The 11655-nt window shown below is 47.6% G+C and overlaps 4 protein-coding genes across 4 annotated transcripts; all 4 read left to right on the top strand.

The window, feature by feature from the left end:
* The first annotated feature begins 646 nt into the window (after positions 1–646).
* LOC143430651 (uncharacterized) lies at positions 647–2613 on the top strand. The gene is made up of 5 exons (XM_076907026.1): positions 647–652; positions 736–1144; positions 1221–1823; positions 1889–2284; positions 2363–2613. The coding sequence occupies exons 1-5, from the start codon at positions 647–649 to the stop codon at positions 2611–2613; spliced, it is 1665 nt and encodes a 554-aa protein (XP_076763141.1).
* Positions 2614–3206: 593 nt separating this feature from the next.
* LOC143430822 (uncharacterized) lies at positions 3207–4384 on the top strand. Its single transcript, XM_076907253.1, has 5 exons — positions 3207–3303; positions 3392–3634; positions 3717–3913; positions 3989–4226; positions 4286–4384. Exons 1-5 carry the CDS (start codon positions 3286–3288, stop codon positions 4382–4384), a joined length of 795 nt encoding a protein of 264 aa, XP_076763368.1. The 5' UTR covers positions 3207–3285.
* Positions 4385–7323: 2939 nt separating this feature from the next.
* On the top strand, positions 7324–8319 carry LOC143430650 (uncharacterized). The gene is made up of 3 exons (XM_076907024.1): positions 7324–7373; positions 7469–7713; positions 8003–8319. Exons 1-3 carry the CDS (start codon positions 7324–7326, stop codon positions 8317–8319), a joined length of 612 nt encoding a protein of 203 aa, XP_076763139.1.
* A 2045-nt stretch (positions 8320–10364) lies between these two features.
* LOC143430575 (uncharacterized) lies at positions 10365–11655 on the top strand. The gene is made up of 3 exons (XM_076906918.1): positions 10365–10388; positions 10729–11278; positions 11357–11655. Exons 1-3 carry the CDS (start codon positions 10365–10367, stop codon positions 11653–11655), a joined length of 873 nt encoding a protein of 290 aa, XP_076763033.1.

Raw genomic sequence — 11655 nt, 5'->3', positions numbered from 1 at the left:
GTGCAGTGGGCTCCAGCTTTCACCAGGAATGATAGCTGCGAGGCAATTAGAAGCAAATTTCTTACGGTTCTCTCGATCTGCGACACGAAATGGGAATAATGGCACTGGCCACTGCGACCAATGAATATTGGCCAGATAATTACACTTCCGGTGGCCACAGTCGTTCTGTTGCACTCTGTGCACCTACCAATTTCATCGAAGTCGATTCTCTTAAGATTCGTTTAACTATACATAGATCACTTGGCATGCGCAGTGTGTATAATGAACGAGTGCCCCTACTGTTATTAAATGAAAGTAAACTAGCTTGCATTTCTTTTCTCCACTTTTTCTATTATAATATAATTGTCGAGGAGATTAGAATCGTAGTTACTGGCTGCACATGAGAGGGTATGGCGAGCGACAATAAGGAAAGATAAATTAGCGAGGAGACAGGTCGTTGACACGCCGGTTGAACATCGACAATCAGGGAGAGTCACGGAGGTTTGCCTCGGTTTTTCTCGACACGCTTTTTATCAATCATAGAAAAGCCAAACCCATTCGGCTGTCTCGCATCGCTAATCGCTGCATATAAAAGTTGTTCGGATCTGCGCCGCAGCCAGTTAAGGAGGAGAGTCCGTGTCCGTTTGCGTCGATTAAGCTCAGTGTCATGTTGGTACGTTTCGCGTTGCTCGTTTTCCGTACATCCAGTGCGAGAGAGGAACGCACGACGTGTCTGAATTGTCGCATACATTGCAGGTTCTTTGCGTCGCGTTGCTCCTGTCGGCGTTGAACGCCGCTGCAGGGGAGGAGCGTCGATTCCTGGCGTCGAACCACGCGAGACCCAAAAGAGAAGCCATGGAGACGGGTCAGAGTGCCGCTGAGAACTTCAGGTTCCATCAGTTTCAACCCATCGTTCCAAGTGTGCAAAACATCCAACCGGATAGTTTGAAGTCTGCAACCGTACAGGCATCTCCATTGATTACGATTGACAGCTCGTCACCCTACAGTGACATCTTCAAACAGTCATCTGTATACAGTGGCTTGCCAATTTCTCTCGACGCGTCTGGTACTCAAAGCAACGAGCAATTGGTACCCTATGCTGACAATCTGTTCACCATGTCCGCTGGATACAAAATTGGCGGTGTAAAATCGCAGAAACCAACAGGTACGTTCACGAAAACGATCGATGCAATATTATATCGCTTCAACTTTAAATATCCTCACGAATTACTTTATTTTAGGCACCAGTACTCTTCAAGTTCCAGTGTACAAGACGAGTCAACCCTTAACCGCAGTCTCGCCTCAGCAGCAGATCCACGCGCACTCAAATCAAAACAAGAAAGCGTCGCTGCCGCAAGTTCGCTTACAAAATGGCCAAGAATTGCCGTCGTACTTGGCCAGCTTTCAGAACCAGCCACTGGTTACGAACGCCGCGGACCATCAGCTGTATTTGGGCGGCAGAACGCCAAAGGTGAACAACCTGCAACTGAGCGCGCCCTTCTTGTCGCCTCTGTCCAGTTTTCAGGGTCAAGTAGTGCCAATCTCGACTGTGACGAACAACCAGCAGTTCCCTCGATACAAAGGCGCCGCCATCGAGGTTTATCCAACGGTTGGTGGGTTTTCTCCGATGGCTGCTTATCAACCCCTTCAGAGTCAGCCACAGTTGCAGTTCAAATATGGAAGCGTCCCTCAGCTCGTTGATGGATCGCCCCGTCAGTCCACGCCAGCGCAGGGGATTCTTTACGACGTGGAGCTGATCGACAAGAAGAATCCTCAGCCACCCTCGAAGAAAGATGGCGAGCACGAGGATGACGATGGCGAGGACAAGGAGGGCAAGGACGATGGTTCGTGTCGAAGTAATTGCCACATCAGAGGCGGATTTTAATATTCATTCGCCTTTGTTCTGCAGGTCAAACGCCGCACGAGAACGACGACGACGAGCTTAAACCGAGAAGGTACTTCAAAGCGCCGCAGACGGAGAGCAATTTTAAGCCTTCGACGTCGTTCCCTTTTAACCGGTACGACGAGAAATTTGCCAAGCATTCGAGTCAGAATCGCGATGAGGAAGCTGATAACGACAGTGAAGACGAGCGTGCGCCATCGAGCAAGTATCATTCGGGCGAATCTTCGTCTAGATCTAATTACGACAGACAAGAGAGCGATGACGATGAAGATGACGACAGACAAGGCTACGAGAGGCAAAGAAATGAAGAAGCGGCGGAAGACACGCGAAAGGTTAAATACCTTGACAAGGATTTCGATGAGGAATTTGAAGCGTCGTATAGAAGAAAATCGCCAAAGCAAAGTAAAACACGCCCACTATAGAATCGTAAGCGTTTAAATTGCAAAAAGACGGGTAGAAGAGAAATTTATATAATTTTAGAGCACGTCCACGCGAAGGAGGTACCGGAATTAAAATACGGATCACCGTCGTCGAAAAAAGAGAAGGGGAATCATAAATCCAAAGACTCTTCTGGCGAAGGAAGTCACGGCAATTTTAAACATCATAAATTCTCGCAAGATCTAAGAGATAGTGTTGGACACAGTTCCGATATTGTAACAGAAGGGACACCTGGAACTATACACGAAGAGAATTTTGGATACAAAATACCCAGGAGGAACAAAGCGTTTTAATCCTGCGAAAGATATTTACGATTTACTAATGTATAAAGATATTACGTGTATCAACAATTAAGGTGCAAGTACATCTGTCACTGCATGCATGTAACTCGTCTATACTATATTGTTACGTTATTTATGTTGTTACGTTTGACTGTATGTGTTGACATAAATTTACGCTTGCGAATTAATCAGCACTGACCATTGAATCGTCGCATTTCCGTATAGAAACGAGACTCCCTCGTTCATAAAAATTGGCATGCACGGATTACACGCAGAACTGCTTTTGCTTACAAGTTATATTTATGACGTCGATCAAACAAACCGACATTTTCCGCACTGTGAATCGTGCCTTACCGGAAACTTTCCAGACGTAGTTATTTCTTGACGATTTTCCCTCGATAAAAATGCAATAAATATCGTGGTTATCGCATCCCGTTTATTTCCAAGTGTGCAATCGATCCACGGCCCAGTGATTGTACAGCGACGCGGTCGAGGCGGATCGCCATTAGAAAACAAAGGTCTGCAATTCCTATCTTTACATTTCCTCTTAATAGGTTCAATTAATTTTGCCATCGCCTGGACGTCGACAGAGCATTCTCTCGCGAATTGCTATCTGTATATAAACTGGTCCTTCGACCCGGAGGATTCAGTATCACCGATAACACCATCCGCAGCTAATCCAACATGAAGATCGCCTACAGGGTAACGAGCGTTCTAAATTTCCGTATCTTCGTTTCGACGATTTATTAATCACTGGAACAGCGTCTCTAATTGAAACAAACTCTTGCAGATCATGATCGCTGTCGCGTTGACCAGCATCGCGGAGTCAAAATTGCAATCGAGAAGAGAGAAGAGAGGCGTGGCCGTTTTGGGACCGTCTGGCTATGACTTCTTCGGACCAGTACCAACATTTCCTGCCAGTGAACCATGGCAGTCAACCAGCTTCGATCCAGCTTCCTGGAACCCCTCTGGAGCGCCTGATATTCCCTTGACGCAAGTCCAAGTCCAAGCCACGCACAACGTTGCTGTTCAGGTATGACAAATCGAGTTGACCATTCTCTGGACCAATTTTCATGGCACTTTTGCTCCACGTGTCTGTTTCTCGTTGTCTTCAGGCGTTAAGAGACTCAGCATCTGGTACACCCAGTATAGCTTACCCTCCAGACGTGCTGAAAGCAGTTCAGCAAGCGAAAGACGCGAATCAGAATGTAAATATCGCTCAACAAAAAGTGGCAGAGGCTAAACACGCGGCTATCGTCCAACAGAAGGTTGCTCTCGCTAAAGAAGCCTCTGCAAGGGAGGCTGCTGCAAGGTGAACGCATTCTCGATACTTCAATCGAACACTTCTTTTACAAAAGTTTGTTTACGAACGAATTGATTTACACAGATCACGAGAGATCTCGTCGACAGCTGAAGCAGAGGCCAGAGCAAGTGCGAAGCAATTGGTGGCGTTGCAACAGAGACTAGCGTCATTAAAGGACGCGGTTGCAGCTGCTCAGCGAGTGGCAGCAGCGAGGGAGGCAGCCGCGGCTGCTGCGATCCAAAGAAACGCTGCTGCGACCGCTGCTGAATTGCAGAAACAAGATGTTGACAAACAGATCAGTCAAAGCGAGCAAGAAGCCAAGGTAAACATATTTTAATCATTTCAAACCCTGATGCGCACTAGGTTCTCATCATTTTCTAGGAAAAGGACATAATCGCTGCGAAGGAGAACGCTGTAGCTGACGCAGTACAGTTCGCGACTCTGCAAAAGTCGTCGTCGCATCATCCTTGGCGTCGATAACCGCTTGCACGCTACAAATTGACCACGGCAGCTTCGTGCCTCCGTTTGTTACGCTAGCATATACGTTACAGGTGATGGTACGCTCAATTATTTACGTCTGTTGCGAATAAAGTTTATTTTTCACGATACCTACGACCAATTTATCCGACGTTTAACGAGTAGAAAGTGGCACGCGTGCTTTCACCGGTAGACGACATTGTATCGCAAACGCCTGGTCCGCAAGTATCCGTCCGTTACACGATTTATTTAATCAGCTCTGTCGGCTAAACGGCGGTGTTTCTTTCCGTGTCATCGAATGCACGCTTCGACGAGCCGCGGTTCCGTTCCACGAGAGATTACCTAACAGCGCGCGATCGTGACACAGTTGCTGCTCGATCGTCGTAACAAATGGATCGTTAAATCGCGATCGCGTTAGTAGAAGCAGCCTGCTTCCTCCAGGAAGAAAGCTGGAAAGAAGGTCGTGGAACCTTCGTTTCGCGAGACACACGGTTTCCTGGACCGTGCTCGAAGACAATGGCGTGTATCGCGGCTCGACGAGCGTCCGTTCAAAGGGAAACGCCAGTGAAAGTGGCGGTGGGCAGGGTGTTCCGTTCGTTCCGCAGGAAGACACCATCGACGGTCAAAGAATGCGATATCAGTGTCCAGTTACGTGCGACAGGACGGTCAGCGGAGCCTGGCAGCGAGAGGAACGAATCGGGTTGGACAAACTCTCCGCGTCGAATCTACGACCGTGTCCCCCTCGCAATCCTTTCACTCGCCTCTCTTTCTTGACCATCCGTAATACTCCCTTTCTCCGCGTGTCGTGGCCCCGGCTTTTACGAATCAGGAGCAATTACGTAGAAGGAAGAAAGTCGTTCGATCAAAGTCACTCTTCCCTGGCCTGGTGACTTCTGTGCCTCGCGCTTCAACTTCTCGCGCGAACAATAGCCCTTCAGGAATTGGATGGAAGAATCGAAGTGGAGATTGACCCTTGCATCTACGTTCGCGAGGTTTTACTATTTCTACGAGGACGAGCGTGGTTCGATAAGCTCGATGGGATCTTTGATTGGAACAAATCTTTGGAAGCTTCTTAATGACTAGTTTCAATACATTGTGGATAAAAGTTAGGGACAAGTTCACTGATTACAGTGTAGAGTATTATTGTAAAGTATGTTTGAAGCATAGACACGATACAGGAGCAGGTTTTCATTTTGTAGAGTTAACGCAGTGGTCGTTGGTGTCTCGCGAACAAGGCAAATGATCCAGCCAGCTCCCTCGCGCGGAATAGCCGCCACCCATCCAGACACCGGCTATTTCTAACGAGCGACCACTCCTCTGTCCACAACGAACACTTTCATCGATGCTGCTTTTTTGGTTCCACTCGCTTTATGCCTTTTACCTAGCCCACTTTATTTGCTTTCCTTTCTTGTTGCGCGAAAGATAACAGGCTACTCTCACTGGAACCAGCCGTAACTCGGTCTTTTTCAGTGGCCAGAGTCACGAGAGTGTCCCGTTTCGTGCTCGTTCCAAAAAGTGGCTGTCGTTAATTGCCAACGGATCGTCGCGGACGTTAAACTGTTCCTCTTTTTGCTATTTAATCGCAGGTTTCATTTCGCGCGCGCCCCTCGAGGAAGCGTTTGCGATTTTAATGGCCACGCAGGACGATGAAATATGGCGGTTGATTCATTAACGATTGATTTCATTTCCGTTTGAACTGCTCGACGCTGTCGGCTGTCGCACGCGACTTTTACGGCTGAGCGTGCGCTGGGAAGACGGCGCAAAACGGAAGGCGAACCACATCGAAAGGAAATCGCTTTCGTGGCTGGCGCGCGTCAGTCGAGAGGGTCCATCGACGCTCCCGATGGCCGTTCACCAAGCGTTCACCAAGTTCCGCGCGCCGTTCCGGAATCCGCCGGATTCCGTGGCCGTTCCTCGAGCCGAACTGACCATCGCGCGGCCCCCGTTGGCCTTCGTTTCTACCAATTTCAATTTCGATCATCTCCGGTGAAAGCGGTCGTCGCGAGCCGCGCGGAACACCGGTAAACAAAATTTTCGCGAATGGCGGCGAAAGCACTGTTTTGTAAATGAACAGGCGGACCAATTAGAGCGGCGATGGTACTGTCGATTTCTACGGATCGAAGATTATTTGCATTCAGGAATCGTCGATCTCGTCACGGCTGCGCGGAAAGTTGTATCTGGTCTAGGAGGCAACACGGTGTCGAGTTTCGATCGCGTATCCACACGGGTGTATTTCCTACAGTCTAGTGTAAGACACGGGCATGCAAGTCCGGTTTCCAAGAGAGAGATCATCCGCTGGTTCGGGTAGGGGAGAGGGAGAAAGCGTATAAAAAGGATCGGTCCATCGAGATGGACGCGCAGTAACTGTATTCCTTTCTTCATTCGCTATCTCGTTAATAGACGAAAAATGCTACCTTGGTCCTGCGTAAGTATCCGGCGGAAGTCACGGTCAGAGAATTATCGATGGACGCGCGTAAGTGCGCGAACGAGAGGCTCGCAAATGGGGGGGGGGGGGGGGGGGGACAGTGAATCGTGGCTCGATCGTTTACGATCTTTTTTTTTTTCTTCTTTCTCGTACGGTTCTGATCGGTGGCGTGATCAATGCCGGTGAAAAGTGACTGTTGCTGTTCGCGTACTTTCCTCTTGTACGCATCGGTACGTGTTCTCTGCAGCTCGTAAAACCGCCAACGCTACCGCTTCGCTATTCATTGCTCTTTATATTCGCACTACGAAACGGAAGTTACGATCGCGCTCTATGGATACACCATCGCGAGTAATGTCATTTATTAGCGTCAGTCGATCGAGTTTGGAAAGTATCGGCTTTAAAAAAAACAGAAATGTAACAAAGTCTACTCGTTTGTGCAGATATTTAGTTCACAAGAAATGTCATACGTTCTCTGAAACTTGACAATTAACCATCGATCGTTTCAGGTAATCGTGGCATGTTTGTTCGCGAGGTCAACGTTAGCGGGCATTGGAGATCATTCTGCAGGTTGGCAGGGGTAAACCATTTTAATTACACCTTCAATTCACTCCAACAAATTGAACTGTACGTACCTACAATAAAAATTAATTTTGTTCGAATAGAATATCCGGGGGCAGCAGCTATGGAACAGGTGGTTCAGGGCACGGTATAGAATTGGGAAACCTAGGAGGACACGGTGGACTCCACGAAGGCTTGTCTAGCTACGGCGGCGGTGGTGGCGGTGGATTGGAACACGGTGGACTCCACGGCGAAGGTTACGTTCAGCACCATTACGCCCCAGCGGTACCCGTAAGCGAGCACGTGGAAATTACGAAACCAGTGCCGATACCTGTCATCAAAAACGTCGGTAAGTTTGCTCCATCAATTTAAAACGTCGACATTAATTGCTGGCGTGAAACACGTTAAACGCCTCGAACATCATCCGCAAGTTAGCACAGCTCGAGAAGTTTCGCTCCTTCGATCGATCAGAGGGTACTCGCGTACGTTAACCGTGAAAACGTTTGTTCTGTGTAACTCGCGCGGAAATACAAACGTTGTTAATCATTCCATGGTATACCAAACGCGTCGAGTTTCCGTCTCAATTTGGAATATTTCTCGATCGATCGACTAATCAAGACCTCGTCGTATGTTTGCAGGAGTGCCTGTCGCTCAACCAGTGGCGATCCCAGTTCCGCACCCGGTCGCGGTTGGAGTACCGCAGCCATATCCGGTTCACGTGCCCGTCGCGAAGCCAGTCGCGATCCCAGTGGTGAAGACAGTGGCGGTCCCAATCGAGAAGAAGGTCCCGTACCCCGTCGAGAAGGTGATACCCGTCCCAGTGGAGAAGCACATTCCTATACCAGTCGAGAAACACATACCCGTGCCCGTGGAGAAGCCGTATCCGATTCACGTGCCCGTTTATAAGCACGTGTTCCATCGGGTGAAGTCTCACGGCCACGGATGGAGCCATTAAAGCCTCGTTGCGTCACGAGGCTTCGAGGATGTATACAGGAAGAGTTTTACGGGAAGGCAAACGGGGGACCAGTGTAACACATCCTCCGCGTGTGCATCGATTGCTCACGTTCTAATGGATCCCAATTCGCTTTCTAAGGACGATCGTGATGAGGGGCGGTGCTCTTGTTTCGAGCGCGCCTCGCTCGAGGTTGAAATCGAGGAAATTGGAAAATTGTTTAACAGGGGACGATTGAGGATTGCCTCTGGTTGTTTGATCATGATTTTGTTTGTATTTATGATTGTTATGGTATTGCGTTACCAAGTAAAGTATTGATGTTTAAGTAAAGAAGAAGGTTTTTTATTTTTATTTGTACTGTTTACCTGTTGTTTCTCGTAGTGGATTGAATTAGTCGATAGGTTACGTGTGTAAGTTTACCGACCCCTTCCTCTGGCCTTGTTCTCATTCATTGGAATGATTTAATGACAGTCGTCGATAGTTCTGATGCACGAAGAGGCTCTGTTTGGTATTTCTGCGCGACGTTCATGATGGGTTCTAATAGCAATGCATCATAGGGCATGGTTGCGGGGTAGGTTATGTATGTGCCGTCATGTAATCTTAATGAATAATTACCCTGACGTGGCATGTGTCTTTTGAGATGTTCGCAGAAATCAATCGATTCGAGAGAGCTATAGGTAATCGAGAGATAGCAATCTCTCAACTTGACAACTTGTACCTTTTTTATTACCATTCTGACGGATTTACAAATTGTTGCTGCACCTTTCGATGTGACCAGTAGTCATTTTAATAAATTAGTCGTAAATTAGGGAATTACCGCAAGGAATTAAGTCATGAATTCTACTGCATCGCATTTGTCTCGCATAACATGAAGAAACTGACGACGCAAAATCTCTAGATTCTTAAGCATAAACATTTGAGGCCCGCTCGAATCGATAGATCTCTACTGTCTATTACCAGAGTTCTATTTCTTAACACACTGACATGTGAAGTAATCCAACGCGTAGTCGTCACTGCACTATTTTCCATCAAGAATAAAGAAGAATGTCGGAAAATAGTTTACTCCTTACTTATAAGCCCCTTATCTTTATGAATTTTCGTTGTATAAGGTGTACCGTATATAGATTTCTACAAATAATTTATAAAAATCCGCTAATAAGTCTCAGTTAGTAAGTTTTAGCTGTATAAGATGTCTCGTAGACGAATGTACAAATGTATAAACTAAAAATTAAGAACACTTTTGTTGTTTGAAAGTTATAATAAATGGTTAATAGTTAAATAATGGTTCAATTATTGTTGACTAATTGTTCAATCATTTGAAGACATGTCCAGAACCCCTAGAATGATTAAATCGAATCCATGAACTAGAAGAAACACGAAAGAAAATAAACCTGAACCCAATAAAATAAGTTGAAAGAAAGAAGAGTCTTCAGATTTCCTCTAAGTGACGTCATTTCCCAGGAAGTAGCACATTGCAAATATCTCCTCGGCTATCATATGAGTGCTTACATCGTCGACTGGCTACATTTTATTTTCCAGATAAAACTCAATAGAAAGGCGACCGTAATTACTCGCATAAAACGATCGGACATCTAGTTTTTGTTACGTTTCACTCGAAACGTCAATGATAAAATGATGCTACGATGGCTGCGATGGAACGCGTGCAGAGGAATCCGCGCATACGTGGATTCATAATAGACACGATCGTTCGAACGCGTCTATTTACGTAGCCGTGGAAACAGCCAGCATTCAGGCTGACAATGAAAATTGTGAGCGTACAGCGGCCCTCACCCGCGAACGGTGCAGAAAATGCCTAATTCGCACGGCGCTGGTGAGTTTACAAAAGTAGCCGATAGTTACTACGTGCTCGACGGACCGATGGCTGCGAAACAATTGCGACGGTTGGCCAGGATTTATCGCGACAAGCCAGCGGACAAAACTACATCGCCGACAGTGAAAGGCTCGCCGGTATATTAAGACGAGCAATGAGCAAAGATGTATCAGTCGCTGAAGAAATCTGCAGAGCAAACAACCGGTAGCACCGCTATATGCGTCTGAATATGAACAAAATCGTGAGTAAACAATTCGGATAATCCCTGATACACACGCGTCCACGGATCGATACGCGAACACCCAACGAAAATCGTTCTCGACTGAACGTTCCCTCGCGCCACGACACTCTTTCACCCTGGTGATCAACAAATTACGAACGAATCGACTTAGAAAATTTCTAAACATTGTTCATTATTAACTATTAAACAATTTCACTTCACAAAATCGTTTGCTACTTACCTCAACATATATACTAATACCCACACGTTCGATCTCTCGATTAAAAGGACAGTTTTCCCTTTCGCGCGTTCTATACCAGTCAGCCGACATTCACTGACGTGAACTTTACCTTCAACGTAGGTGCTACTTTCTCTGGTGTCCTTGGCCGCCGCTGCGCCTGTGATCGTGCAACAGGATGAAAACCAGCACCAGCCTCAGCTTTACGGTGGTTTCCAGCCGATAGAGAGATCCGACCAGGAGGGCCTGGGGAGTTCCGGTGGCGGAAGTTACGGTGGTGATTTAGGTGGTGGCAGCTACGGTGGTGGCAGCTACGGTGGTGGCAGCTACGGTGGTGGCAGCTACGGTGGTGGCAGCTACGGTGGTGGCAGCTACGGTGGTGGCAGCTACGGTGGCGGTGACTACGGTGGCGGTGACTATGGCGGCGGTTACGGGGGTGACTTGGGCGGTGGTCACGGAGGAGGGTTCGAGGCATCTTCCGGAGGACACTTGGAGTCTGGCGGTGGCGACCTGGGCGGTTCAGACTATTCGTCTTCCCTTGGAGGAGGCTACGAAGGCGGCGACGAGGGTGGAATTTCGCTTGACGGAGGGCACAGTGTCGTGCAAAGCGTTCCTGTGTCCGAGCACGTCGAAGTGACGAAGCCAGTGCCGATCAAAGTGGTCAAGCACATAGGTACGTCTTACATATTTTGGTAAATAGTTCCTTAATTAACGTCTAGGATATTTGTTAACGAATATTATTGCTTTGCAGGAGTACCAGTTCCTCATATCGTGAAAATCGGTGTACCACATCCAGTGCCAGTTGGAGTTCCTCAGCAATACCCAGTTGCGCATCCGGTACCAAAATTGGTTCCTGTGCAAGTGATTAAGACCGTCGCTGTTCCTGTGGAGAAGAAGGTCCCGTTCCCAGTGGAGAAACACATTCCTGTGCCCGTCGAGAAGCCAATACCCATCACGATCGAGAAACATGTGCCAGTACCAGTCATCAAACCGTACCCCATCAAAATCCCCGTGTACAAAACCATCTACCATCACGCGAAGAAGCATTGA

This window comes from Xylocopa sonorina, chromosome 15 (genome assembly GCF_050948175.1).
Source record: "Xylocopa sonorina isolate GNS202 chromosome 15, iyXylSono1_principal, whole genome shotgun sequence".
NCBI classification, from domain to species: Eukaryota; Metazoa; Arthropoda; class Insecta; order Hymenoptera; family Apidae; genus Xylocopa; species Xylocopa sonorina.
This window is presented reverse-complemented; position numbering and strand designations above follow the sequence as displayed.

Excerpts from the sequence above, each read along its gene's own strand:
- LOC143430651 (XM_076907026.1), top strand. Across the intron at positions 1,824-1,888 it reads CAAGGAGGGCAAGGACGATG|GTCAAACGCCGCACGAGAAC; the intron begins GTTCGTGTCGAA and ends TTTGTTCTGCAG. Across the intron at positions 2,285-2,362 it reads AAGAAAATCGCCAAAGCAAA|AGCACGTCCACGCGAAGGAG; the intron begins GTAAAACACGCC and ends ATATAATTTTAG.
- LOC143430822 (XM_076907253.1), top strand. Across the intron at positions 3,635-3,716 it reads CGCACAACGTTGCTGTTCAG|GCGTTAAGAGACTCAGCATC; the intron begins GTATGACAAATC and ends CGTTGTCTTCAG. Across the intron at positions 3,914-3,988 it reads GCAAGGGAGGCTGCTGCAAG|ATCACGAGAGATCTCGTCGA; the intron begins GTGAACGCATTC and ends TGATTTACACAG.
- LOC143430650 (XM_076907024.1), top strand. The coding sequence starts at position 7,324 with ATGTTTGTTCGCGAGGTCAACGTTAGCGGGCATTGGAGATCATTCTGC. Across the intron at positions 7,374-7,468 it reads CATTGGAGATCATTCTGCAG|AATATCCGGGGGCAGCAGCT; the intron begins GTTGGCAGGGGT and ends TTGTTCGAATAG. Across the intron at positions 7,714-8,002 it reads ACCTGTCATCAAAAACGTCG|GAGTGCCTGTCGCTCAACCA; the intron begins GTAAGTTTGCTC and ends GTATGTTTGCAG.
- LOC143430575 (XM_076906918.1), top strand. The coding sequence starts at position 10,365 with ATGCGTCTGAATATGAACAAAATC. Across the intron at positions 10,389-10,728 it reads GTCTGAATATGAACAAAATC|GTGCTACTTTCTCTGGTGTC; the intron begins GTGAGTAAACAA and ends CCTTCAACGTAG. Across the intron at positions 11,279-11,356 it reads CAAAGTGGTCAAGCACATAG|GAGTACCAGTTCCTCATATC; the intron begins GTACGTCTTACA and ends ATTGCTTTGCAG.